We start from the raw sequence: 27,829 nt of genomic DNA, 5'->3' as shown, positions 1-27,829 counted from the left end.
CCCCCGACCCCGCCAGGCCACGCCCCAGCCCACCAGGCCCCGCCCGCCAGGCCCCCGCCCCCAGCTCCCCAGGCCCCGCCCGGCCCCGTGGGGGCGGCCAGGCCACCGGGCTAGCCGCAGCCCTCAGCCCCATCGCCAGTCCCACCGCCCCGAGGCCCGCGGGGAAGAGCAGGGGCGTCTTCAAAATAAATCGTCTTTTCAGTGTCCTCCTCCTTCCTCCCCAGGGCGGAGCGAGGGGCGCGCGCGGCCTCCCTCCTTCCGCCGTCCCCCGCTCACAGCTGCTGCGGGACGCCCTGCTCCTTGTACCCTGCGGAAGGAAGCAGAGGAGACGCCTGGGCACCCGCAAGACTCACACCCGCTTCCCCGGACTCGGCGCCCGCAAGACTCACACCCGCTTCCCCGGGACTCGGCGCCCGCAAGACTCACACCCCGCTTCCCCGGGACTCGGCGCCCGCAAGACTCACACCCGCTTCCCCGGGACTCGGCGCCCGCAAGACTCACACCCGCTTCCCCGGGACTCGGCACCCGCAAGACTCACACCCGCTTCCCGGGACTCGGCACCCGCAAGACTCACACCCGCTTCCCCGGGACTCGGCACCCACTTCCCTAGGACTCACACCTACTTCCCTACGACTCAGCACCCGCTTCCCTAGGACTCTGCACCCGCTTCCCTAGGACTCAGCACCCGCTTCCCTAGGACTCTGCACCCGCTTCCCTAGGACTCTGCACCCGCTTCCCTAGGACTCTGCACCCGCTTCCCTAGCACTCAGCACCCGCTTCCCTAGGACTCTGCACCCGCTTCCTGCAGGGTTGCCCAGGTGCCCCTGGGCGAGGCCTTCTTCACACAGTGGTGTAAATGCAGCGACACCGCTGCGTCCCCTGACCTCCCCCAAGGCCTTGGCTTTTTAATAAATCACAGAGGAATTGTGGGCCCCGGGCTCCTGGGGACACGCGGCAGGGGTGACTGTGGGGAGGCAGGGGTGACTGTGGGGAGGCAGGGGTGACTGTGGGGGGGCAGGGGTGACTGTGGGGGGGCAGGGGTGACTGTGGGGCGGCAGGGGTGACTGTGGGGAGGCAGGGGTGACTGTGGGGAGGCAGGGGTGGACTGTGGGGCTGCAGGGGTGACTGTGGGGGGGGCAGGGGTGACTGTGGGGAGGCAGGGGTGACTGTGGGGCTGCAGGGGTGACTGTGGGGGGGCAGGGGTGACTGTGGGGCTGCAGGGGTGACTGTGGGGCTGCAGGGGTGACTGTGGGGGGGCAGGGGTGACTGTGGGGCTGCAGGGGTGACTGTGGGGGGGCAGGGGTGACTGTGGGGCTGCAGGGGTGACTGTGGGGCGGCAGGGGTGACTGTGGGGAGGCAGGGGTGACTGGGGAGGCAGGGGTGACTGTGGGGCTGCAGGGGTGACTGTGGGGCTGCAGGGGTGACTGTGGGGGGGCAGGGGTGACTGTGGGGAGGCAGGGGTGACTGTGGGGCTGCAGGGGTGACTGTGGGGGGGGCAGGGGTGACTGTGGGGCTGCAGGGGTGACTGTGGGGCTGCAGGGGTGGACTGTGGGGGGCAGGGGTGACTGTGGGGGGGGCAGGGGTGACTGTGGGGGGGGCAGGGGTGACTGTGGGGCTGCAGGCTGCGGATGGGGCCCGAATCCCACACTGCATGAACGGCAGCTCTGCCCTGCTGTGGTGTGCGACTACGACAGCTTGCTACTGCGGCACGGGCACACGCGCCTTGGCACACACAGCACACGCACCTCGGCACACGGAGCACACGCGCCTCGGCACACACAGCTCACGCGCCCCGGCACACGGAGCACACGCGCCCTGGCACACGGAGCACACGCGCCCTGGCACACGCAGCTCACGCGCCCTGGCACACGGAGCACACGCGCCTTGGCACACACAGCACACGCACCTCGGCACACGGAGCACACGCGCCTCGGCACACACAGCTCACGCGCCCCGGCACACGGAGCACACGCGCCCTGGCACACGGAGCACACGCGCCCTGGCACACGCAGCTCACGCGCCCCGGCACACGGAGCACACGCGCCCCGGCACATGGAGCACACGCGCCCCGGCACACACAGCTCATGCGCCCCGGCACACGGAGCACACTCACCTTGGGAAACTGCAGCAGCGCAGATGGGACCGGTGGCCGAGGAGGAGGGGAGAGGGAGGGAGAGCGAGGCCCGTCAGCGGGAGCCCCGTGCAGCAGCCGCGTCTCGCTGAGGTCACCCAGGGCCCGGGGCTCACGGGGACCGTCCTCCAGCCCTGCCCCCCGCCCTCCCTGCGCCCCACGGCCCCCCAGCTTCCTCCGGGGGCGGGGGGCGTGGCTGAGGCAGCCTGCAGAGCCCCCGACGCCCGCCCAAGAGCCCGGCGGCCGGGCGGACACCGGAGCCCCCACGAGTGGCCGCTGCTCCCGCGGCTGACCGCGAATGGTCTCGCTGCGTGTAAATCCGAGGGGGAGGCAGCGGGCAGAGGTGACGGGCGGGGGTGGGGGTGGCGGGCGGGAGCAGGGGTGGGGCGGGGCGGGCGCCTCCGGGCAGACTCGCCGGGGGCTCAGGCCGCCCCAGCTGCTCCAGGAAACTTGACTTTGTGACCGCACCCCTCCCTAAAACAGCTGTGCCGGTGCCCCCGACGTGAATGCCTGGGGAGGGGGGGGGGAGAGGCGGGGGGGGGGGGGAGGCCGGGCGGGGGGGGAGGCCGGGCGGGGGGGAGGCCGGGGGGGGGGGAGGCCGGCGGGGGGGGGGGGAGGCCGGGGGGGGGGAGGCCGGGCGGGGGGGGGGTAGGCGGGGGGCGGGGGGGGAGGCGGGGGGGGGGAGGCCGGGCCGGGGGGGGGGGGACTCACTGGCCAGGATGACCATGTCCATGCCCCAGAAGATGCTCATGATCCAGCCGACCATGACGACGGCGGTGAGGACCTGGATGAGGGCGGCCGCCACGTTCAGCCAGAACACGCAGCACACGTGCCGGTCGGGCAGCTCGGTGCGGGCCCCGCACAGCACCGCGAACGCCGACACGAACGTGCCTGCGGGGGCGAGGGCGGGCTTCAGAGGGCGCCGGGGGCCCGCTCCCCCCCCACCCAGCCCGGCCCCCCGCCCCGCAGGGGCGCCCGCCCTCCCCCCGCCCCGCAGGGGCGCCCGCCCCTCCCCCCCCCCCCCCCGCCCCAGCCCGGCCCCCCGCCCCGCAGGGGCGCCCCGCCCTCCCCCCGCCCCACAGGGGCGCCCCGCCCCCCCCCACCCAGCCCGGCCCCCGCCCCGCAGGGGCGCCCCGCCCTCCCCCCCGCCCCAGCCCGGCCCCCGCCACGCAGGGGCGCCCCGCCCGCCCCCGCCCCAGCCCCGCAGGGGCGCCCCGCCCTCCCCCGCCCCAGCCCGGCCCCCGCCCCGCCCCGCCCCCCGCCCCCAGCCCGGCCCCCGCCCCGCAGGGGCGCCCCGCCCTCCCCCCGCCCCCCCAGCAGCAGCGCAGCTCGGCAACGGCCAGGCTGGAGAAGCTGGGGTGTGTGGGGTGGGGCGTTGCTGGGGTGACCCCGAGTCAGCCCCACGGTGAGTCGGCAGGCAGGCAGGGAAGGCCAGGATGTGGCCCCTGCACACGCTGCGCGCACACGCACACGCACACGCGCGCACGCATGCGCTGCCAAGGGCCACGGGGTGCTGAGGGGGGCCGGTGGCGCCTCAGCGGGCGCAGCGCCAGGGCGGCCGGCAAAGAGCGCAGCCGCGCACCCCGCCCCGCCCCGTCCTCCGCGGCCGGATTTGCCCCCTGGGGCAGCTTCCACGCGCAGGGCTTTCCCGGGCCAGGCCCTCTGGGTCGGGGACAGGCTCCGCCCCGGCAGCCTCAGGGCCCCGCGCTCCGCGGCGCGGGGGGCACGAATCCCGCCTGTCACCGCCTGCAGGCCTCCCGCCTGAGCCTCCACCGGGCCCCCCAGCGAGGGGGCCGCCTGCGCGCGAGGCCCGGGCCGCTCCGGCAAGGAGACGCCCGGGACGCCCGGCCCTCCGGCCCCCGCCCAGGGCCAGGCCCCGCGGGAGGCAAAGCCCACGGCTCCGCCTCGCGTGGAAGCCAAGCAGGGGCTCCGGGGCTGGGAGACGCCGAGGCGCAGGGTGAATGCGTTCCGCGGCCAGGGGACAACAGCAGGAAGGGGCGGCTGAGCTGGGCCTGAAGGCCCAGAAGGAAGAGCACAGGGGCAGGAAGGCCCGAGTGGCCCGGGCCCCGCGGCTCCCGTCTGCTGGTCCTCCCGGGCCTGGCGGCCGCATGGCCCAGCTGGGATCTGTGCAGGCTCCCGGGTCGGGCCGGCTTCCTGCCGGGCTCACGGCCTCCCCCAGGAGGAGCCAGAGCCACAGGGACACCACATGGCTGGGAGGGCCTGCCCTTGGCCCTGTCTTTATTTTGGAAATCACCAACTGAAATGCGTTTAGATAATAAGGGGATTTATTGGTTCACATGACTGTAAAGCCCAGAAAGGCACTGTGACCGTGTTAGGGACCCGTGGCTCCTGACTGCTGAGCACTGACGCTGTCTGTCCCGTTGCTGTACCTCCGCAGGCCTAATCCTACCCAGACCTCTAGGGACGATTTCCTCATCTGTCCTATGGGAGTCACAATGATATGCCTACCCGGGCAGCTCAGACTTTAAGTCTGAGACGTAAAGTGCCTGGAGTGTACTAAGGGCTAAACAACTTACTATTATTATTAACAACAGTAATTCAGGTTGGTTTGATTCCTTGGTTCAAGAATTCAGCAGAGCCCATGTCCTCCATAACCCAGCTCCCTTTCTTACTGTTATTATTAACAACAGCAATTCAGGGTTGGTTTGATTCCTTGGTTCAACAATTCAGCAGAGCCCATGTCCTCCATAACCCAGCTCCCTTTCTCTGAGAAAGCATGCGCCTTACCAGAAGGGAAGAAAAAACATTTCTGTTCTAGCATTCTGACTAAGAGCCAAGAGACTCATCCAGATTGGCTCTCTGAGTGGCATGCCTGCCCATGAACCCATGACTGGCAAAGGAAGTGAACAGAATGTGCTGATGGCTTTTAAGCAATTGAGCCCATCTTTGGAGCCAGAACAAACTCAGTTTTCCCCCACAGTGCTCAGCCTGCATGAAGGAGACCTGGGCTCCTCAGAGAAGGTAGGAAGGCTGAGAAGTAGGAGGAAGGAGAAACAATGCTGTGTGGGTAGCCAGCAACATTCCCTAGCAGGGGTCTTGAGTCTGGGTTCTGAAACAAGCCAGGCAAGGTCCAGCTGATGTCCAGCCAACAGACATATGTGAAGACGCTTCGCGTGATGCAATGCAAGCACTAAGTCATCCGGCCCCTGGCTGTGCTCCCGGCAGCTGCAGCCTCTCCAGAGGACTGAGGAAGACAAACCTGAGACCAGAGTGGAGCCAGGACCAGTCCAGGAGCCAACAAGGGAAGACAATGACAGGTCCCACCACTGCCTGTGCTGGGGGGCGGGGGAGGAGAGGGGCCATGCTAATCTCCCTTTCTTCTCCTCAGACTCATCTCAAATCCCAGCACCAGGGAGGCTGGGCACGGAGTATGAGGAGTTTGAGTCCAGCCTGCACTACTGTGAGATTTGGCCTCATAAAAAAAAAGGGAGGAGGAGAGAGAAGAGGAAAAAGGGAGAGGAGGGGAGGAGAGTCAGCCCTGTGGAATATTTCCTGTGATTTTCTATCACCCTAGTCTGGGGTGTGGGAAGAACCCCTTTTCTTCCTGGGGTAACAGGTAGGCTGGTGGGACATCCCAGCCACGGAAGGCCTGTGTGAACCCAGGTCCAGGCTCCCGGCCTCTGGAGGACTCTGGCTGGGAGCTCAGGACGTGGCTTCACCTCGGCTCTGGGGCAGAGCTCCAGAGGCAGCGTGCCATTCCCTTTAGTGGGTCAGAATGGCCTGTCCATCCTGCCCGGGGGCCGGGGAGAGGGGCCTGCTTCTCCTGGGTCTCCCCCCCTCCCCGGCTGACCGCTGAGCCACGATCCTGTGTGATCAGGCAGGGCCAGGCCGCTCAGATCAGAGCTCCTGGGCGTTTGAAAGGCCAGCCCCCAGCTCCCAGCTCCCGACTCCCAGCCCCCGACTCCCAGCCCCCGGCTCCCAGCTCCCGACTCCCAGCTCCCGACTCCCGTGGGCCCTGCAAGGCCAGGCCAGCATGTTCTAAACGAGCAGATGACAGGGGTGCAGCCCCTGAGATGGGAGGCAGGACGCGGCCCGGCAGACGCCTAGGCCGGCTCTGGGGAGCAGCTTGCGGCACACATTTCCTATTAGGGCGAGGAGGCCCGACGGGCAGGCCTGAGGCGTGCTAGGCTGCCACCCTTACCAGTTCTGATGGTTCCACACATCGCCAGGGGGAGCCAGCCAGCCGCTGAGCACAGCACCCACAGCAGAGGCACTGGGAGAGTTTTCCCTCTCAGATACAGAACTGTGGCCAGGCACTGATGCCTTTCTCCTGGATCCGAGGATCATGCTTTGAAGGCAGCCTGAGCAGGAAAATTCCATGAGACTCTTCCTTACAATTAGCCCCCAAGGAATGAGGGAGGAGGTAAGAAACAGTACAAGAAATGTACCCAATGCCTAACGTATGAAACTGTAACCTCCCTGTACATCAGTTTGATAATAAAAATTTAAAAAAAATTAGCCCCCAAGAAGGCTAGAAGTGGCACTGTGACACTAGCCTTGTGACACTGTGACAGTACTAGCCTTGAGAATAAAAGCTAAGTTGACAGTGCCCAGGCCCTGGGTTCAAGACCCAGCACCAGCACAACCAAGCGCATAAAACATGGCATCTTGGGGCATCTCATTCTCCCACAGGACCCAAAGGCGGCTCCGGCTTGCCAGCGGGGCCTGGCCCTTCACTGTCCCATGCACCCCATGGCCTCAGGACCCTGAGAGCAGCCAGGCCCAGCTGCTCTACCCAGGGGCCTGGCTGGCTGTGCCCTGCCCGTACCCCCCTCTAGCCCACACGCCCTGCTGGTGCGGAGACTGAAAGGGGGCTGCCGGAGACCTCAGCTCCAGCTGGGGTGGTCCCCGTTCCCCAGTCCAGTGTGACAGGGCTCACTCTGCACCAGCTCCCCCCCCATCCGTGCCGCCTGTCCCCCACACGATAAAGACAAGCTAGGAGGGCTTTTGCCAAGGGAAGCACGCCCACCACGGAGAGAAGCCCACACTGTCTGTGATCTCACCCACATGCCCCTGCGGAAACATCCAGCAATAGAGCTGACGCTCCCGGAGCAGGGAGCTGGGGCGCCGGAGAGCCCGGCCCAGTCCTGGAATGAATGGGTCTGGCAGTGCCATGTTTGTCCTAGCGGCTCGCTGAGGACAGGACTGAGACGCTCACCACAGAATCACAGGTGGAAATGCAGACCTGCTTCCCAGGAGCCCTCACTCCATGGGTTCATTTGCATAATAGGAGTGTCATTTGCATATACAGAGGTACCTAACAAAATGAATACTCTAGGCAAGGAAAGCACTAAATTAACATAATGTTGTACGTCTTAAATATATACAATCTGTTATTTCAGACATCGAAAAAGGGAAAAGGCCCTCTCTGATGAAATTGCTGGTTTAAAAGATGTCACCATGGGCGCCCAGAGCCACTGTGCAGGCCACCCACAAACCCGCAGGAGTGAGGATCAGAAGCAGGGCCAAGAGCCAAGGGGACGACTGAGACTCGAGGACTTCCTGGGTGACCAGATCCAGCGAGGCCTGCACTCCTCTTCTCTGGCCTTGACTCTTCTGTTTAAACCAGCTTGAGCTGGTTTCCTGACACTTTTAACTGAGAGTCGTGACTAACCCCCCTCCATCTGGCACAACAGTTCTGTGTGTATTTCACACGGCAGCAAGCCTGTGGAGCCGGCGCAGCGGCCTGGGGCGGCGGCACCGAGACAGAAGCTCAGGGACGTGACAGGGCCGGGCCACAGGCAGGACAGGCTCAGCCAGGCAGACCCTGTAGCTGACACCTGCTCAGACCAGCCGGCCAACAGGAATCGCCACAGGGGTGCTGACCCTGCCCGCGTGTCAGTACAGGCCACGTGCACACCAGCTGCAAGCCACCCTCAGGAACACCCCCTCCTCACGGCCCATCCTGGGGGTGTCAGGTGAGGCCCATCTGGCCTTCCCCGTGGAGGCCTAAGGAAGGACGGCATGGCCCTCTCAGGAGGTCCGCCGTGGGGAAGGACTGTGCCAGCCAGGCCCTGGCTTATTCCTCCTCAAGATAACTGAGCACCTGCAGTGAGTGGGCACAGTGTCGCTCGAGTGCACCTCGGGTGAGGGTCTGTCCTGGGTGGACAGACCACAACCTGCTGGCCCCGCTGGTGTAGGGGGCACTGGGCCCCACCCCTGGAGCTAGCAGAGGACCACAGAGGAATGCCAAGAGTAACAATAACTATTTAATCCAGGCTGGGTACAAAGCACTGCTCTAGGGCCAAATATGTAATAACTCATCTATGTTCAAGAGAGTCTAGCAAGACGAGTACTGTTCTTATCCCCATTTTCCACATGAAGAAACTGAGGCACACGGCTGCATGGGAAGTATCCCTTTAGATGAGATGAATGGTGTCTAGAAGTGACCAGGATACCTTGCACACATACCTCCCCGTGTCCAGGACATCAGAAAACAGCCTTCCCTGGGGCCCGCGGCACCCTGTTCTGGAGACGAGACCCCAAAGGCAGGCAGTGTGTTCTGCTGGCCACTGCTTCCCAGGGTGGAGTGAGCCGGACTGGTCCTGGCAGGGGATGGCAACTGCCCTGGGGTCACTTCCCAGGGCACCAAGCCTCGGGACCCTGGGGTGGGGGGCTCGGGCAGCAGGGCGCTCGGCCTCCCCCTCCACAGCTCCCTGCAGGATATTCAGGCGGAGGAAGCTGGCTTTGTGGTGGGAGGAGGGTGAGCTGCCCTGTGGCTGTGCGCTGGCTCAGACTTCTGCTCTGGCTCCCACAGAGCCCTGACCAGCAGCCGCCCGGCTCCTCTGAGCTATTTTAGAGCAAGCCCGAAATGCCTGGGAAGTGTCGGGCAGTCTGACAGGCGCTCAGCCAGTGCCCGCCAGGCTGAGCTGGCCAGGGCGCACGACAGGACGGGACAGGGGGCCTTGGCCCTGGGCCCCAGGAAGAGCCCCGGCTGGGAGCAGCCTGGAAGAAGCCTTGGGCCAGGCCTCACTCTGCCCCAAGCACAGATGGGGCGCGGCACCTCCCCCCCGCTCTCCTTTCTGGAATCTCACAAGCAACAAGTCACCAGTGGGCAGCAGGCAGCGAGGCGGCCTCTCCCAGGTGCGAAGGGTGAGACCCGCAAGGTGGAGCCGCCCTGGTGTCGCCTACTGTGCAGATGTCCCTGTGGGCCCCCACCCCTGGCACAGGTGGGGTGGGATGCTGGCATGCTTGCGTGCACACACACACACACACACACACACACACACACACTCCCTCTCCTGGCATCTTGCGTTTGGCTCCCAAGCAGTGGAAGTCAGCTCTGGGCCACCGTCCGAGCCCCTGCCCCTGCCATTTGCATTTCCAGCCCCATGGAAGTAACAGTCAACACAGTGGCTTTCTAGCAATTCACAACTCCTTGAGATTCACAAGCCTGTGGGATTCCAGCCCCTTGGCTATGCCCAGGGGCCCAATTAAGCAGCACCTGCACCAGTCCTGACCAGCTCACTGGAGCGCCAGGATCCAGTGACCCCCTCCTCTGCCTTTCTCCTCTGAGGCCACTGCAGTTACTAGAAACTTCTCTCCCTCCTGCCTTTCTCTCCTCTCTCTCTACCCCATCCAACAGTCCACTTCCTGGGAATTAAAGAGTAATGGTGAGCTGAGCCAGATGCCTGGCACTGCTGATAAATGATGGTGCCGCGTAGTCCCCCGACCATCTGCCTCTTCTCCTAACTCAATCTGCTTTTCTTAACCATGTACTTTCAATATGGAAAGAAAGCCACTTCTTTTTTCCTTCCCCCCTCCCTTCCTCTCCCTCTCCTTCCCCCACCCTTCTCATTTTTTGAGGCAGAGTCTCCAGGCTGGCCTAGAACCCATGATCTTCCTGCCTCCACCTCCCTAGTGCTGAGATTACAGGCATGAGCCACAACACCCAGCTAAAATAACATACTCAAATGTTTCCCTGCTTTTCACGGTGAATCTGCATTTTCTGTCGTGAACACTCGGCATCCCGGCAGTGTCTTATGTTCAGGGGATCTGGTGGCAAATGCGGCCAGCTCGAAGGCACCCCTGGGCTCCACAGCACCCCGGGGTGGCTCCAAGGTTACTGGAGGAGGTTGAAACCGACAGAGCAGGCTGGGGGTTTCTTGCGGCCCCCCAGGTCTGCTGGCCAGAGCTCTGGCCGCAGCGGGGGTCTGTGGAGACCCAGGCCTTCCGCCACGTGGTCCCCGTGCTTGTTTGCAGCACCGGCGGGGAGCAGCTACAAGGCGGCTGCCAAATTCACCACCTACTCCCCCCCGCAGCGCAACCGCATCCTTGGTGTGCAAAGTCCCCACAAAAATCATGTTTATGGAAATTACATCACCATGGCAACTGTAAAGGTCTCACAAGTATTTTTAAAATAGCAAATTAACAAAACCCACTTATAAATTCTAAAATCTGTTCCTTTATGACCATTAGTGAACACAGAGATTCTAAGAACACAAAATGTTTGATGGCAGAAAAAAAAAAAAAAAAGAGTCAGTAAAAAAGCTCTTGACCCAGGATTAATGGGGGGCACGGGAAGAGTCTGTGAGGGCAAAGTTTGACTTCGCTAACACAAGGTTGCACTTTGAACGTATTCTGGAAAAATGACACCAGAAAAATGTGGGGGGAAAGGCCCCAGAGCGCTGAAATACTCCTTTCTTACCTTTCTATTTTCACATCACCGATATTATTACCTTCCCCGCTCGGAAAGAGGATTCCATTTTTAACTCCTGGGTTTTCAGCCGTTGCATAAGCTGCTGCCGCTGTGATTTAACCTGGCTGACACTCGTTACAAAAGCCGCTCTCGGGGGCCCGCGCGCGGATCACGGCCGCACGGGCGGCGTCGGCCGGGTTCCCCGGCCCCGGCCAGGGCCCCGGCTTCGGCCGTCGAGGCCGCGGCTCCCAGCAGACGACGCCAAGCCCGCTGCCTCTGCGAGGGGCACGGCGCCGGCGGCGAGTTCTGCCGGCTCTTCTCCTAGCAGGGAGGCGCCGGGGCCTTCACGGGGCAAACGCTGCTGAGAGTCAGGAAGGAGACCCGACCCGTGCCACTGACTGCTTGCTTTGCGGGGAAGGAGACCCGACCCGTGCCACTGGCTGCTTGCTTTGCGGGGAAGGAGACCCGACCCGTGCCACTGGCTGCTTGCTTTGCCGGAAGGAGACCCGACCCGTGCCACTGGCTGCTTGCATTGCCCGGCCCTCCGCCGGAGAGGCCGGAGCAGAGCACTGAGGCCGCGCCGCCTCCGGAGGCTTCTGCTCGCCCGGTGCGCACAGAGCTCGGGCGGCGAGCGCGGGCGACATGGTCCCGGCCAAGGCTCGGGCCAGGCGGGGAACGGCGTCCCGGGGGCGTGGGGCTTCCCGGCCCTGGGTCCCCTCCGGGAGGGTGGGCGGCCCCCCGCTGCGCCCTGTGCCTGGGGGTGCTCCGGGCAGGAGCGGGGGCCCGACCCTTCCCCGCCACGCGCCCGGCCACCCGAGACCACGGCAACCGGGGCACCGGGTCCTGTGGAGGCTCCGCACCGCGCCTCCGCCCGCAGGAAGCCCGGGCCCCCCGACGGGCGCTTCCGCGGCTTCCTCATGGAAACCGGGGGCAGGGAGGGGCGGGAGGGCACGCGCGCGGCGTGGGGCCCGGCCGAGGTGAAGTCACCGGCTCTGCGCGTGGGAACTCTGGCAGGTTGAATGAAATGCAGCCGCAGAGGTGACCGCTGCCCCACCCCTGGCCTAAGGCAGAGGGAGGCAGAGCCCCGACGGCAGGAGCAGCGAGTGGGGACGAGACCGGGGGAGCGGAGCCAACACCTGCACCCCCACCTCCACCCCGCCCAGTGCCAACCTCTGGCCGGGCACGTGGAAGGTCGGGGGCCGGGGAACCCACGGCGCACGCCAGCGCGGGCGGGAGACGGCCTGCCGTGCCGGGACCTCAGCCCCCGCCAGCGCGACAGGCCGCTCCACGGAGCCTGAACACTGCCTGGGGCGCGCGGCCCGGTGCGGTTTCCTCAGCACTCCCAGCACAAGGGAGGAGGGGGGATGACCCCCATTCCTGCTTCAGTAGGTCCGGGGGGGGGGCAGTGAGCGTTGTCAGGACGGGGCGAGGCGATGACCACACTGGGGCTCAGCCCCACGGGGCACAGCTCCCAGCCAGTGCCAGCCAGCAAGGGCTCAACACTGGAAGGAGACACGCGGAAGGGGCCGCACAGAAGAAAGACAGCCCACGGGGCCACACAGAAGAAAGACAGCCCACGGGGCCACACAGAGGAAAGACAGCCCACGGGGCCGCACAGAAGAAAGACAGCCCACGGGGCCACACAGAAGAAACACAGCCCACGGGGCCACACAGAAGAAAGACAGCCCACGGGGCCACACAGAAGAAACAGCCCACGGGGCCGCACAGAAGAAAGACAGCCCACGGGGCCACACAGAAGAAAGACAGCCCACGGGGCCGCACAGAAGACAGCCCACGGGGCCACACAGAAGACAGCCCACGGGCCGCAGGAAGCCCTGCCAGGGCGACCGGCAGGCCGGATGGTGACAGGGCAGCGTCCTGGCTCGGGCGCTACCCCACTCCCCGTCTTCTGCACGGTCTCCACGATGGTGGCGATCGCCTGCCTTCCCCTCATGGCGACGGAGCTGTTAAACCCAGGTGAGGAGCCCGGCGGACACGAAGAATGAAGAGCTCAGAGCACCCCGGGGAGACTGCGCCCCCGCCCCCCCCCGAGTCTGTCCTCAAGGAGTCCAGCCCTCCTGCCCACCTGCGTCCCGGCCCAGGGTGACCCCTTCCGGGGCCCGGGGGGCCCTCGCTCCAGAGCCGCTGTGGAGGGAGCGGGATCACAGACGGCACGGTGGCCCCGGCCGGGGGCCTGGGGAACCGCACAGCTCGCCACATCCGTGGCCCTCTGATGTCCCTCCAGCCAGTCTCAGGGCGCCGAGGCCCCTTGTCTGGGGAAGCCCGGCCTCCCTGCGGCTGACCCGCGGGCCCAGTGTCTCGGGCTGCCGCCCGCGGGGCCTCGGAGCCTCAGCTCTTGGGTCCTAAAATGGTCATGTTTACTTTATTCTCTGGTGAGTCAGGCCACGGAAGAATCTGGAAAAACGCCACTTTGCATGTTCAACCCCCATGACCCCTGGGAGCAGCCGAGGTCGAGGGGGCCTCCCTCCCACGCCCCGCGTTTCCGTAGCAGGGACAGGCACTCGCCGCTGGTCGCGTCAGCTTCTTCAAGGAGCGGACGTTAGAAAGGAGCAACCGAGGAAACAGAGGCTTCTCCCAAACAGCCCTGCACAGCGGGACTGTCCCGGCGCCGGCTGAGCACGCCAGCCCGAGCGCCCCCCCCCCGCCAGGCCCCCCCGAGAGCATCGACGGGGGACAGTGCGGGTCTCCTGAGACTGAGGGCTGGGGGCGGGCTCGGCTCTATGGTGACTGCCTAGCAAGCACGCAGCTCCGAGTTCAAACCCAGTGCTGCCAAAGCAAAAGATAAATAAAACTCCCTGAATGAGAACCGAGCTATTCGGATGGGCAGAGAAACACTTCAGTCGCCCACACTGCAGTCCACTTGGGTGCCTTTAGGATTTTAATGGAAGGATCTAAGAATCTGGAAAAAATCTCCTTTGGGGGCCTGGGCCTTGCATGTAAGTACTACTTTGTGCAAGGAAAGTGGGGCTCTCGAGGGGCCCCCCGAGAATCCCTGGGTCAGTTAGAGATGGCAGAGGGAAGGGATGAGTGACCAGGGGACCAGAACTTGGCTTAGGTGCATTCACTGGGTAGAAACTAGAAAGGGGGCATCCAGCCTTAGATTAGATAGATAGAGATAGGTAGATAGATGATAGATAGATAGATGATAGACATAGATGATAGATTATAGATAGAGATAGGTAGGTAGGTAGATAGATGATAGGTAGATAGAAATCGATGATAGATTATAGATGATACATAGATAGATAATAGATGATTGATAGATTGTAGATATAGATAGATTATATATTATAGAGATAGATATAGGTAGATGAGAGAGAGAGAGCATCGATACTGACTTTATTTTTAGTTTTGGGTCATGGAGCTTGAACTCTGGGCCTGGGCGCTGTCCCTGAGCTCTTCAGCTCAAGGCTAATAATGCTCTGCACTTTGAGCCACAGCACCATTTCCAGTTTTCTGGTGGTTAATTGGACATAAGACTGTCTTGGACTTTCCTGCCTGGGCTGGCTTTGAACCCAGATCTCCCTGAGTAGCTAGGATTACAGGCATGAGCCACCAAGCACCGGCTCCTTAGCACTTTTGTGTTCGTTTCCAAAGAACAAGGGGATTTCCTTCGGTAGCTCAGTTACAAATGTAGGAAGCTCAAGGATGATAGAATACTTGCAGTCCTCAGCCCACGACGTTAGTTATCTTGGTAATGTCCCCCTCCCCTCCAGCACAGAATCCCAGCAGAGACTATGCTTTCCTTGTACTTGTCATGGACTTAGTCTCTTTAATCTCATCTTTCACGACAATGATATTTCTGAAGTATTTTCTTTAAAGCATGCTCCTCGGTTTGGGTCTGTCTGCTTTTGATGTTTCTTGTGAATTAATTCAGGTTATGTAAATTTATAGTGCGTTCCTCTGGGGTTGTCACATCACAAGATATGTGACATCTATCTGTCCTTCATTGGTACATTAATTTTAAGACTTTTATCAAGATATTATTCACATATCATAAAACTCATCCTCTTAATAATTCAGACGCTTTCAGTGCATTCGTAGAGTTGGGAACCCCCAGTCCTATCAGCTCTAGAGGGGCTGAGAATGCTTTCCTCACCCAAACTCCCCTACAGTCAGTCCTTGGCCCCAAGAGTCCAGCACTAGGACCACTTCCGGTCCCCCTGAGTTGTGGGCCCTCCTCACTCCCGGTCCCCCCCGAGTTGTGGACCCTCCTCACTTCCTGTCCCTCTGAGTTGTGGACCCTCCTCACTCCCGGTCCCCCCGAGTTGTGGACCCTCCTCACTTCCTGTCCCTCTGAGTTGTGGACCCTCCTCACTTCCGGTCCCCCCGAGTTGTGGACCCTCCCCACTTCCGGTCCCCCCGAGTTGTGGACCCTCCCCACTTCCGGTCCCCCCGAGTTGTGGACCCTCCTCACTTCCTGTCCCTCTGAGTTGTGGACCCTCCTCACTTCCGGTCCCCCCGAGTTGTGGGACCCTCCTCACTCCCGGTCCCCCCGAGTTGTGGACCCTCCCCACTTCCGGTCCCCCCGAGTTGTGGACCCTCCCAGCGCCCTGGCTGTGTGATGGGCTTTGCTGGGACTGCAGCGCCCCTCAGCCGAGGCTGAGATGAGGTTAACAACAGGCAAGTGGCTTCTCCACACTGCGATCTCCCCTTGCAAGCTGTAGGCTCTCTGGGGAGCAAGGGTTCACTCTGGACTGAGCGTGGCTCAGTGGGGTGCAGATGGTTTCAGAGCTGGTCTGCTAGAAAACATGGCAACACCATAGCCCCCCCGGGAAGGCACCCACAAAGCCCCAGCCCCACGGGAACGGCTGCCGCTTGGCCTCCAGCGACATTCTGCAGACAGCTGGACCGGCACCCGTCTGTGCCAGGAGAGGCCACCCTGCCGTGCCACGGACAGGCCTCCATCCACCTGGAGCCCGGCCCCGCTGGGCCACTGCGGGGAGAAGGCACCACCCGGAGCTGCTTCTCTCTGCAGTGACTGCCCCCAGCCTGCCCAGGCCGGGCCGAGCCCCCCGCCCGCCCGCCCGCGGCCCGTCTGCAGAGCGGGGCCTCACCTCAGCCCAAAGAGCAATCACAGAGTCTCCTAAAAAGCACAGGGTGGTGGGCTTTCAAAGAGACCCGCGTGACACAGTGTAACAAACGGCTTTCCAGATCCACAGTGAATCTAGTGACGTATCCAGCACAGCCAACAGCTTTCCCTTGAGCCGCTGGAGGGAGGCCAGGGCAGCACGGGTGGACGGGAGGTCCTGGCGGTGGCTCGCGTGTGGCAGTGGTCCTGCTTGGCTGCCTCGTGAGTCCTCACGACCCTGGCCAGAAGACATTGCATGGGGAAAAGGAGTGTGGTTACCACTTCGCCTCACCAATGGTGCCCTTGTCCCCAGGTTGTTCCTGGTCTTTCTCAGAATGACACTGGGGCTGGGTACAGCTTTCATTCAACAAGCACCTCCCCCTCTTCTAACATCCTGGTGCCTTGTGCCTTGAGCATCTTAGTTCTGTGGGCCTCCAGCCTCCTGGTCCGATGTGTCTCCATCATCCTGGTCCCATGTGCCCCCAGAATCCTAGACCCATGCGTCTCCATCATCCTGATCGCATGCATATCCAGCTTCCTGGTCCCATGCGTCTCCAGCCTCCTGGTCTCATGTGTCTCTATCATCTTGGTCCCATGCATCTCCATCATCCTGGTCCCATGTGCCCCCAGCATCCTAGACCCATGCGTCTACAGCCTCCTGGTCCCATGCATCTCTAGCCTCCTGGTTCCAAGTGTCTCCATCATCCTAGTCCCATGTGTCTCTATCATCCTGGTCCCTTGTGTCGCCAGCCTCCTGGTCCTATGCATCTCCAACCTCCTGGTCTCATGTGTCTCTATCATCTTGGTCCCATGTGTCTCTATCATCTTGGTCTCATGCATCTCCAGCTCCTGGTCCCGTGCGTCTCCATCATCCTGGTCCCATGCGTCTCTAACCTCCTGTCCCAAGTGTCTCCATCATCCTAGTCCCATGTGTCTCCAGCCTTCTGGTCCCATGCATCTCCGTCATCCTGGTCCCATGTGTCTCCAGCCTCCTGCTCCCATGTGCCCCCAGAATCCTAGACCCATGCGTCTCCAGGCTTCCGGTCCCATGTGTCTCCAGCCTCCTGGTCCCGTGCATCTCCGTCATCCTGGTCCCATGTGTCTCCAGCCTCCTGCTCCTGTGTCTCCAGCCTCCTGCTCCCATGTGCCCCCCAGAATCCTAGACCCATGTGTCTCCAGGCTTCTGGTCCCGTGCATCTCCATCATCCTGGTCCCATGCGTTTCCATTGTCTTCATCATCCTGGTCCCATGTGGTCTCCGTCATCCTGGTCCCACGTGTCTCCAGCCACCTGGTCCCATGTGTCTCCAGCCTCCCGGTCCCGTGTGTCTCCAGCCTCTTGGCCCCATGTGTCTCCATCATCCTGGTCCCATGCGTCTCCAGCCTCCTGGTCCCGTGTGTCTCCAGCCTCTTGGCCCCATGTGTCTCCATCATCCTGGTCCCATGCGTCTCCAGCCTCCCGGTCCTGTGTGTCTCCAGCCTCCTGGCCCCATGCCTCTTCAGCATCTTGGTCCTGTGCAGGTCCAGCAGCCTGGTCTTGTGCATCTCACCTTCACTCTTTACAAGTTGGTCATCTCAGGTGCCCAGAAGAAATCCCCAGGCAACAGAGATGTCATTAGTGCAGACTGATAAGACAGCCCTCATGGTGCGTGCTGCCTTACAGCCCAGGGAGGGGGATGAGCCGCCAGGCGGCAGAGCAGAGAGCATGATTCCATTTGACAAGAGAGAGGCTCAGAGGGGCTGAAGGGCCTGCTCTCAGGCCCACAGTGCTGAGGTGAAGCTCCATCTTCTCGTTCTCCCATGATGCTCTGAGGCACCATGGGTCTGCTGTGGAGCTGGAAACACTTGGTGCCCTGCAGCACTTGGTCGGGCCCATTGCTGGCTTCCTGTCTGTGAGACAGGCTCCTCCAACATAGCCCAGGTTGGTCTCAAATACATGATTTAGCCTAGCTGGTCTGGAACGCTCCACCTCTCGGCATGGGGTTACAGACACGCACCGCCATGCCCAGCTCATTTCCCAAGTCACCAAGTTTGCCAGGAAAGCATTTCTCCACTGCTACGGACTAGACTAAGAGCACACACCCTACCCACTACGGTGTGGCCTTCCCTGCAGACAGAGCTCCGTGACGGTGGGGACCGCGGCCTTGGCGCACAGAGCTGGCGCCTCGCAGGAGCACAGTTCGTACGGAGAGAGGGAAGGGCAGCTGGAGGCGCTCGGCCAGGCTGCCGTCCACGCTGACCGCAGGGCCCCCTCGCTGACCGCACCGTCCCTGGAAGCCAGCCCCTCGGCTCCCAGAAGAAACGGCAGCACGCGGGGCCTCTCAAAATGACACTGGCGCTGCAATAAACGTGCTGGATTTTCATTCTGTGTTGACTACACGCTGAAATACTCTGGTAATATTGGCTGTTAAGGTCAAGCTCACCCATTCCTTTTTTACACTTTACAATCCAGCTGCTAGACTGTAGAGTCCACGCAGGATGGTGCTGCGATTACGTAGGACATCGAAGCCACTTGAGAGTTTCAAAGTCAAAAATGACGAGACCTGACTCATTCAAGGTTGTTGGGTTTTTTTTTGGGGGGGGGTGCGTGCATGTGCGCATGCGTGTGCACACACCCCAGAGTGGGGCTTGAATTCGGGGCCTCATGCGCTTACTTGGCTTTTTCACTCGAGGTTGGTGCTCTAGCACTTGAGCCACCCCTCCACTCGTAGCTTTTGGCTGCTCCTCGGCCCTCCGCGTCCCGGTAGCTAGGACTGCGGGGTGAGCAGCGTGCCCGGCCCTCGCGCAGGCTGAGGGAGGCAAACGGAGACCAGCGGAGACGTGGGGGCCGGGAAAGCGGGAGGGGGGGGCGCTAGGCGGGTCTGCAAGCAGGGCTGAGAGCGTTTCCCGAGAGACTGGGGTGCGCACGGGGAGGGTGCGGCGGCCGGAGCTGGGGGAGGCCGAGGGAGGGGGGGAGGGAAGACCGGCCCTGGGCCAGGGGCCTCCAGTGGGCGGGGGCCTCGGCTCCCAGAGCAGCTGAGAGCTGCGGGGACACAGGCCCGGGGCCGAGGGCCCGCTGAGGTGTGAGCGCCCGGGGCCGAGGGCCCGGCTGAGGTGTGAGCGCCCGGGGCCGAGGGCCCGGCTGAGGTGTGAGCACCCAGGGCTGAGGGCCCGGCTGAGGTGTGAGCGCACAGGGCTGAGGGCCCGGCTGAGGTGTGAGCACCCAGGGCCGAGGGCCCGGCTGAGGTGTGAGCACCCAGGGCTGAGGGCCCGGCTGAGGTGTGAGCGCACAGGGCTGAGGTGTGAGCGCCCAGGGCCGAGGGTCTGGCTGAGGTGTGAGCTCCCAGGGCCGAGGGCCCAACTGAGGTGTGAACGCCCAGGGCTGAGGGCCGGGTGAGGTGTGAGCTCCCAGGGCCGAGGGCCCGGCTGAGGTGTGAGCGCACAGGCTGAGGTGTGAGCGCCCGGGGCCGAGGGCCCGGCTGAGGTGTGAGCGCCCAGGGCTGAGGGTGTGAGCGGCCCGGGGCCGAGGGTCTGGCTGAGGTGTGAGCTCCCAGGGCCGAGGGCCCAACTGAGGTGTGAACGCCCAGGGCTGAGGGCCCGGGTGAGGTGTGAGCGCACAGGGCTGAGGTGTGAGCGCCCGGGGCTGGGGGCCCGGCTGAGCACACGGGGGAAGCCGCGGGCATGGAGGGGGACGAAAGGCAGGGGTGCCGAGGGCGGCACGGTAGATGGCGGTGGAAGCCACGCGGGTCCAGGACCTCCGGCGGGGCGCCGCCGAGGCGGGGGAACGCGCGATCCTCCCGGGGCAGGAAGGAGGCCCCGCCCCACACGGACCCCTGGGAGCCGTCCAGGATCGCGAGGGGCTACTGCTCAGGACGCGGCGCCCGGGCGCTGCTGGGGGCGAGCGGGGACAGGAAAGCAGACAGCGCGGAGGGAGGGTGCCGAGGGAGGGCGCGGAGGGAGGGCGGGGAGGGGAGGGGCGCGGAGGGAGGGCACGCAGGGAGGGTGCCGAGGGAGGGGCGGGGAGGGAGGGCGCGGAGGGGAGGGCGCTCTGCACAGGACGGGGGCTCCGGGCTGGGGGGGGGAGGGTGGGGGCTCCGGGTTGGGGGGGGAGGGCGGGTGGAGGGCGGGGGGAGGGCTGGGAACGGCGGCGCACCCTCACGGCCCCACCTCCCCCTTCTACCCTCCGGTCCCTACAGGCCGCGTGTCCGCCTCAGGTGTCAGGGCGCAGCACCTCCACGAGGCCGGCACGGCTCGCTGCAGCAGGCCGGAGCTCGGTGCTCCCAGTTGGGAGATGAAAAAGCGAGGGGGCGGTGACAGTGGGCCAGGAAGCGTACGCACCTCGCGTGGGAAGCTGCGACCCCGCTGTCCGGCGCGTTGACAATAAAGAAACAAATAAAAAAAAATTGAAAAAGAAGTTGAAAACCACCGAGCAGCATTCGCATCCGTGACTAAGCAAGTGCCCTCCGGTGCCGGGCCACCGCGCGACACGCACGACTGTCCCCACGACGCGGACCACGTGGACTCAAAAGCCACGTTTACATTCCACCACGTACATCCTGCCACTCGGAACCGCCCACACGGCCGACTGCTTCCTGTTTCGCCTGTGCCTTTCGTGGAAACTCGTTTTCTCCCTGAACTTTCTCGTCGCCTCTCTCTTGTTGGTAGAAGCATGCCCTGCGCCCTGCGGTTTCTAACTAACCTGCACGTTCCTTCTCACTCCGGCTGCTGTTTGGGATCTTCCTCTCCCTTCCTGGGGACTGCTCACCTTCCGCTATTTTCCATCTTGATCTTAATGCTATCGCGTGGCCTTTGCCTTTCTTGCAGTTGCCAACTGCTTGTGTTTCCCTTGCTCGCTGTCTGTTTTGTATTGTAGCCTTAATCTCCTACAATGTCTGAATCCTCTCCTATATGACAATGTCCCGGGGGGGGGGGGGGTGGCTTCCACGGCTTTTCCATCTTCAGCCCACCTCACACAGAAAATGAAGGCACTGGGGCCGAATGACCTCTAACACAGTCCCGTCAGTGTGTGTTCACATATAGCATATGCAAAGAGGTTTGAAAGTAGATGCTATTCTCAGTTTACAATCTATTTAAACAGGCAAAGGATAAACTCTCAAACCAGCGCCAAGGCTGGGAGTGCGGCTTAGTGGTCAGGTGCTCGCCTCGCATACACGAAGCCCTGGGTTCGATTCCTCAGCACCACATAAACTGAAAGAGCCCGAAGTGGCGCTGTGGCTCAAGTGGCAGAGTGCTGGCCTTGAGCAAAAAGAAGCCAGGGGACAGTGCTCAGGCCCCGAGTCCAAGCCTCAGGAATGGCCATAAAAAAAAAGGGAGGGGGCATCTACAAAAGATGCTTAAAGGCACAGGGCGCTGCTCGGGGCTGAAGGAAAGCGAGGCTGGGCCGTCGGTGCTGCTGCCGTTCCCAGGAGCAGGCGGTAGACAGGGCCGACACCAGCAGCAGGGCCGCAGCTCCCAGCAGCTGGGCTCCCGGTCTGGAGTCGTGACAGACAGTAACTTTCAAACACGGAAGCCCGGTTACAGCTGTCAACAGTAGGCAGATTCTCTGACCACTTGGGGACATGATGACTCACTTTGATTGTGAGCGTGACAGGGCATACTTATCAACACCCTTTGGGGTAGAAGGCAAAGAACTGGTGAGGTCTTTGCGGGGGGGGGGGGGGGGGTTGTTCTGAGGAGGGCTGGGATCGCTCTCCTCTCCACCATGTGTGGAAGCTGCTTTTGTGACGGAGGCAAAGCTCAGGGGCAGAGCACTTGCTGGCTGAGGCCCTGGGTTCCAGCGCCGCGCTGACCCTGAGGCGTGACCGCAGATGCCGGCGTCTCCTCCCCTGCAGAGGAGAGGAAGCCTGGTGCTCTGACCCTGGAGCACCATGCTTGGATGGCGGGATCGTGGAAACTGAGGAACTTTTGGCGGCAGGCTCCCTGGGGCAGGTCCTGCAGACCCGGTGGGCCCGAGACGGGGGAAACACGCAGCCCCGCCAGCCCTCACCCACACCGCGCACAAGCAGCCTCCGGAAGAGAGCCGCGGCCTTTGGGGCGGCCGTGGAAATGCAGTGAGCAGGACGAGGAGGTGGGGTCCCGAGGCCCGGCTCCGCCTCGCCTCTTCAGGCGTTCCCTGACACCCTCCCTGCCCCCAGGAAGAAGTCATGGCCTCCTGACTGGTTATTCATTCCCACAGCCCCTGGGCCTGCCGTGGCCCAGTGAACGAGCGGATGGGCGGGAGGGCAGGGCTTGTCCACGCCCCCCCCCAGGTGTCCTTGTGGCCGAGCACTGGCTGAGCCAGGAAGGCTTGGGGGGAGGATCTGAGCCCCTGGGCGGTGGTCCACTAGCTTGGGGCATCCCAATGGCTCTCCGCCCAGACAGGGCTGGGGAGGGGCAACAAAAGAAATTGGGGTTTTGTTTTGTTTCTGGGCACTGGTGGCTCACATCTGTAATCGTACTCAGGAAGCTGCGAGCTGAGGATGACAGTTCAAAGCCAGCCCCAGCGATCAAGTCTGTGAGGCTCTTATCTCCGATTAACCCCCAGAAAACCAGAAGTGGTGCTGTGGCTCAAATTGGTAGAGTGCTAGCCTTGAGCTGAAGAGCTTGGACAGGGACAGTGCCCCGGCCCTGAGTTCAAGCCGAGAGAGAGAGAGAGAGAGAGAGAGAGGAGAGAGAGAGAGAGAGAAAGATGGGGGGAAGAGGACAGGGAGGGAGGGAGAAAGGGAGGGAGGGAGGGGATTGGATTTTTTAAGGCAGCAGCAGAAGCCTCTGCGGGCTTGCATGACCTGCCCTGCCGGGGACTGGGGCTGCGGGGGGACGGGGGACGGGGGGACGGGGGGACGGGGCCCAGTGAACTCAGGAGCAGGTGGCAGGCCCGTGTGCTCACGCTCAGCCCTGCAGGGCAGCAGAGTGGAGGCCGCCCACCCCGTCTTGGAGAGCTTCCCGCTCTGTGCCACCGTCCATGGGCGCCCGGGGGAAGGGGGGTCTGGTCAGGCCTCGGAGCTCGAGGCGGCCGTGGGCCCGCGCGCAGGCACGGCGCCCTGGTTACCGTCTCTCAGCGGCTCGTCCCCACCCCCCTTCTTCTGGTTTCCTAGAAAGTTCTGACTTAAAGATACAAACAAGAGCCCCACGGAGCCCTGACCTGAGCGAGGGCTGAGTGGGACCAGCAGGTTCCCGCAGGGGCGCCCAGGGCTGCTGGAACACGCGCGCGCACACGCGCACACACGCACACGCGTGCACACACACGCGCGCACACACGCACACGCGCGCACACCCTTGCTGGCACGCGGGGGCAGGCAGGCCGCTGGCCCCGAACCCCCGCAGGCGGAAACCTCAGGCGCCCTCCGCCCACCCCGCTCGCCACCCCAGGGCGCCCGCCAGCGCCGCCCTAACTTCCGCCGTCAGGTCCCCCGGCCCCCCCAGCAGCCCGGGGCAGAAGGACGAGGGTGCGGGGCGGGGCGGGGCGGGGCGGGGGGCGGGCGGCCTGGCGCGGGGAGGGTCGCGCGGGTCCGGATGCGAGGCGGGGAGGGCGGAGGGCGCGCACCCCCCCCCCCCGCTCGCCCCCTCGCCCCTCCGCGGGGCGCCGCGCTCTGAGTTGGGGTCCGGTGCGGCGGCCCCGGCGACCACGGCCCCGGCCCCCGCGGGAAGCCGGCTCCCCCCACCCCGGGTTCGGGGCGCCCTCGGCGGGCACAGGCCCGAATCCCCGGCCCGCGCGTCCCGTCCGCGCCCCGCGCCCGCCCCCTCCGGACCCCGGCCCCGTGGCCCGCACCGCGCGAGCGGCGAGCTGCCGGGAGTCCCCGCAGCCCCGGAGAGCCGAGCCCGCCCGGGAGGAGCCCAGCGCCCGCCGCCCCGGGGCTCCGGCACCGCCCCGGGGGCGTCCGAGCCCTGCCGGGCCGGGACCCTCGTGGAGCGTCGGAGACCGCCGCCCCGCGCGCCCCCCGCCGGCGCCCCGCGCCCCCCCGCGCCCGCCCCGCGCCCCGCACCTTCCCACGCCCCGCGCCCTCCCCACATCGCGCGCCTCCCCCCGCCCCCCGCGCCCCCCGCGCCCCCCGCGCCCGCCCCCCCGCACGGGTCCCCCGCGGCGCGCGCCTCACCGAGCCCCGGCACGAAGGTGTTGAGGAAGAGGCAGAGCACGGCCAGCGGGAAGGGCAGGCAGGGGATGGCGGCGCGCAGCGGGCCCTTCTTCTCGCGGACCTGCACCACCACCCCGCTGGACGCCGGCGCCGCCCGGGCCTCCGCCGCCGCCGCCGCCGCCTCGGGCTCCTTGGGCGAAGGCTCCATGGCGGGCGCTGCGGAGCCCGAGCTGAGCCCGACGCCCGCGGCAGGCTCCGCGCCGCGCCCGGCTCCGCCCGGCCGGGGGAGGGAGGGAGGGAGGGAGGGAGGGAGGGAGGGAGGGGCGGCGCCCGCCCCCGCCCACTGCACGCCCTCCGCTCCCGCGCCCCGCCCCGCCCTCCCGCGCGCCCCGCCCCGCCCCGCCCCGCCCACCGCCCTCCGCACCCCCGCGCGCCCAGCGCCCCGCCCCCTCCGTCCCCCCTCCCCCTCCCTCCCGGCCCCGCCGCGGAGAACTGGGCGCGCGCGGGGAAAGCGTGGCGGGGCGAGCCCGTGTGCCCGGCCGGGCCCGCGGTGCGCCCCGTGGGTCCCGCACCTGGAGGAGGCGGGGCGCGCGGCCGCCCCGCCCGCCCCCGCCCCGCCCCGCCCGCGCGCCCCACGCCCCGCCCCGCCCGCGCGCCCCACGCCCCGCCCCGCCCGCGCGCCCCACGCCCCGCCCGCCCCGCCCCGCCCCGCCCGCGCGCCCCACGCCCCGCCCCGCCCGCGCGCCCCACGCCCCGCCCGCCCCGCCCCGCCCCGCCCGCCCGCCCCGCCCCCGCCCCGCCCGCGCGCCCCACGCCCCGCCCCGCGGGCCCCCGCAGCGCTGGGATCCGGGAAGAGCCCGCCGCGGGCCGCTCACGCACACGCGCTGACACGCTCGCTCACACACGCACGCCCACGCGCTCACGCATCCACACGCGCTCACACTCACGCACGCTTTGGGCGGGCGGCGGAGGAGGCGGGGACCCCCAGCCCCGCCTGGGGGAGACACTGCGGCCCCCGGGTGCCGAGGCCCGCGCGGAACCCCACGAGCCGACCGCGTCCCCTCGGCCCCCACGCCGGGCGCCGGGAAGAGGGAAACGCACGGCCGGGCCCGACCCCGGCCCCGGCCCCGGCCCCGGCCCAGACCCCGGCCCCGACCCCGACCCCGACCCCGGCCCCCACCCCGACCCCGACCCCGGCCCCGACCCCGGCCCCGACCCCGGCCCCCGACCCCCGCCCCGGCCCAGACCCCGGCCCCCACCCCGACCCCCGGCCCCGACCCCCGCCCCGGCCCAGACCCCGGCCCCGACCCCCGCCCCGGCCCCCGCCCCGACCCCCGCCCCGGCCCCGACCCCGACCCCGGCCCCCCCACCCCGGCCCCCACCCCGGCCCCCACCCCGACCCCGGCCCCGACCCCGGCCCCCGACCCCGACCCCGGCCCCCACCCCGACCCCGGCCCCGACCCCGGCCCCGACCCCGACCCCGGCCCCCACCCCGGCCCCCGCCCCGACCCCGGCCCCGACCCCGGCCCCGACCCCGACCCCGGCCCCCACCCCGACCCCGGCCCCGACCCCGGCCCCGACCCCGGCCCCGACCCCGATCCCGACCCCGGCCCCGACCCCGGCCCCCACCCCGACCCCGACCCCGGCCCCGACCCCGGCCCCGACCCCGGCCCCGACCCCGACCCCGACCCCGGCCCCGACCCCGGCCCCGACCCCGACCCCGGCCCCCGCCCCGACCCCGGCCCCGGCCCCGACCCCGGCCCCGACCCCGGCCCCCACCCCGGCCCCCCGCCCCGACCCCGGCCCCGACCCCGGCCCCGACCCCGACCCCAGCCCCGACCCCGGCCCCGACCCCGGCCCCCACCCCGGCCCCAGCCCCGACCCCGGCCCCCGCCCCGACCCCGGCCCCGGCCCCCACCCCGGCCCCAGCCCCCGCCCGGCCCCAGCCCCCGCCCCGACCCCGACCCCGGCCCCGGCCCCCACCCCGGCCCCAGCCCCCGCCCCGACCCCCGACCCCGGCCCCCACCCCCCGGCCCCGGCCCCCGCCCCGGCCCCGACCCCCGCCCCGGCCCCGGGCCCCCCTCCCCCCCCCCCCCCCCCCCCGCCTGCCCCGCCACGCCTGCTCCCGCAATAGCGGCAGCCGAGGCCGCGCCCGTCGGCCCCGGGCCCGGAAAGCCACCGGGAAAGCACACGGGTGCGCTCGAGTATCTGACCACATCATTGGGCCGCCAATGGCCGCTGATGCGAACACACGAGCGTGTGCACGGGGAGGCGCCAGCCTAGAACTCGGACGGCCCCGCAGACGCCATCGAGCCCAGCAAGGCTCAGTTCGCTGCGGATTTACGGAGCCTCTGCTGGAGGGGAAGAGAAACATGGACCGAATCCAGGCTCAAGAATCTAGTAGCTCGGGGCTGGGGATATGGCCTAGTGGCGAGAGAGCTCGCCTCGTATACATGAGGCCCTGGGTTCGAGTCCCCAGCACCACATATACAGAAAATGGCCAGAAGTGGCGCTGTGGCTCAGGTGGCAGAGTGCTAGCCTTGAGCGGGAAGAAGCCAGGGACAGTGCTCAGCCCTGAGTCCAAGCCCCAGCACTGGCAAAAAAAAAAAAAAAAAAGAAAGAATCTAGTAGCTCAACTGAGGGCGTGCCGCCATGGGCCTGCTGCCAGTGAAGAGGGCTGCTGGGGGTGGAGGGGGCCCCCACGAAACGCCTTCAGCAACGAGACCGCCAGCTACCTGTGGGTCCGTCTTTATTCCAAACAAGCATGACTGTCCACCATTTCCCGCCAGGCACCCGTAAGGACTTTAACATGCTTACTGTTTGCCTTAACCCTAGGAAGCATCGTTTATGGCCATTTTCCTGGATGGGGAAACGGAAGCACAGAGAGGTTCAGTGACCGCAGTCACCCGCTCCAAAGTGCTTTGAGCGTCACCAGCCTGGCCCTGGGTTCCAGGTGCGTGAATAACTGTCGTTTGGTCAGAGGATGGCCGCCACATCCTCTGGGTTTCTGTTTGCAGCGGTGGAGGGCCACTCCGTCCGTAGCGCTTCTGGAGGAGAAGGGTTTCTGGGAAGGAAGTAGATTTCCATCCCTCAATTTGCAAACGCTGTAACGAATCTCTGGTCATCTTGCTGGTGTGCAGTCAGAGCCACCGGGCGGAAAATGAGGGAAGCCAGGACCGTGCTCTGAGACTCGCAGGCCGGGCCACCGTGGCGGTACTGCAGGGCGAGGGCCGCCAGGGGGCGCAGGAGCGCGTTCAACAGGGCGTGGCGCGCGTGTGACAGCTCACCCCCACATCTGGCAGCTCAACATGAGCTCACTGGCCCTGTGGCCGGGAGCTTGGACTGCACACCGCTAAGGCAGCTTCTGCTCCATGGGGTCCAGCCAGCTGGGGGCTGCAGCGCCCACCTCTAAGGAGGTTCTTAGGTCTAGTGAGTGGGTCGGAGACCCGCCGGCCAGCCCACCCGGGACGGCCCCCAGAGCTCTTCCCCCGCGAGCGGTCCACGTGGCCGGGCTGCCCAGTGCGGAGGAGCCTCCCGAGGGGCGGCCGTCAGAGCCGGGCTGTGCGGCCTGGACCGGGCTGTCCGCCCCTCCGCCGGCACCTGGCTCCGCACTGCGGCTGTCTCGGTTGCTGCGTTGCAGGGCCGCCCCGCTCCAGATAGGAGCCGCCCCCCACCCCTGCGGGCCAGCGCCCAAGGCCGCGGTGCCAGGCCCGGAAGCCGTCGTGACCGGAGTTGGTAGCTGAAGGGCTGCACCGGGTGACACGGGTCCCACTGGAGGTGGCGCTGTGGCTCAACGGGTAGAGCACCAGCCTTCAGCAAAAAGCCAACAGGGCCCTGAGTTCAAGCCCCGGCACTGGCAAAAACAAAAAAAAAAAATGGGGTTCCATGCCCATGAGGA

The 27,829-nt window shown here is 65.7% G+C and overlaps 1 protein-coding gene across 2 annotated transcripts; it reads right to left on the bottom strand.

The window, feature by feature from the left end:
* Nucleotides 1-134: 134 nt before the first annotated feature.
* Stum (stum, mechanosensory transduction mediator homolog) lies at nucleotides 135-24,196 on the bottom strand. 2 transcript variants are annotated; one of them, XM_048337445.1, is made up of 4 exons: nucleotides 23,953-24,196; nucleotides 2,843-3,022; nucleotides 2,114-2,122; nucleotides 135-307 (listed from the first exon to the last, which is right to left on the bottom strand). In XM_048337445.1, the coding sequence occupies exons 1-4, from the start codon at nucleotides 24,137-24,139 to the stop codon at nucleotides 273-275; spliced, it is 411 nt and encodes a 136-aa protein (XP_048193402.1). In that variant the 5' UTR covers nucleotides 24,140-24,196; the 3' UTR covers nucleotides 135-272. The 2 variants fall into 2 exon arrangements, with proteins under 2 accessions (XP_048193402.1, XP_048193403.1); XM_048337446.1 differs by lacking the exon at nucleotides 2,114-2,122.
* Between the last annotated feature and the right edge of the window lie 3,633 nt (nucleotides 24,197-27,829).

This window comes from Perognathus longimembris, unplaced genomic scaffold (assembly GCF_023159225.1).
Source record: "Perognathus longimembris pacificus isolate PPM17 unplaced genomic scaffold, ASM2315922v1 HiC_scaffold_5426, whole genome shotgun sequence".
Classification (NCBI taxonomy): Eukaryota; Metazoa; Chordata; class Mammalia; order Rodentia; family Heteromyidae; genus Perognathus; species Perognathus longimembris.
The sequence above is the reverse complement of the archived record's forward strand: the minus strand, read 5'-3'. Positions and strand labels throughout refer to the sequence as shown.

Excerpts from the sequence above, each read along its gene's own strand:
- Stum (XM_048337445.1), bottom strand. The coding sequence starts at position 24,139 with ATGGAGCCTTCGCCCAAGGAGCCCGAGGCGGCGGCGGCGGCGGCGGAG. Across the intron at positions 3,023-23,952 it reads CACCTTCGTGCCGGGGCTCG|GCACGTTCGTGTCGGCGTTC; the intron begins GTGAGGCGCGCG and ends TCGCCCCCGCAG.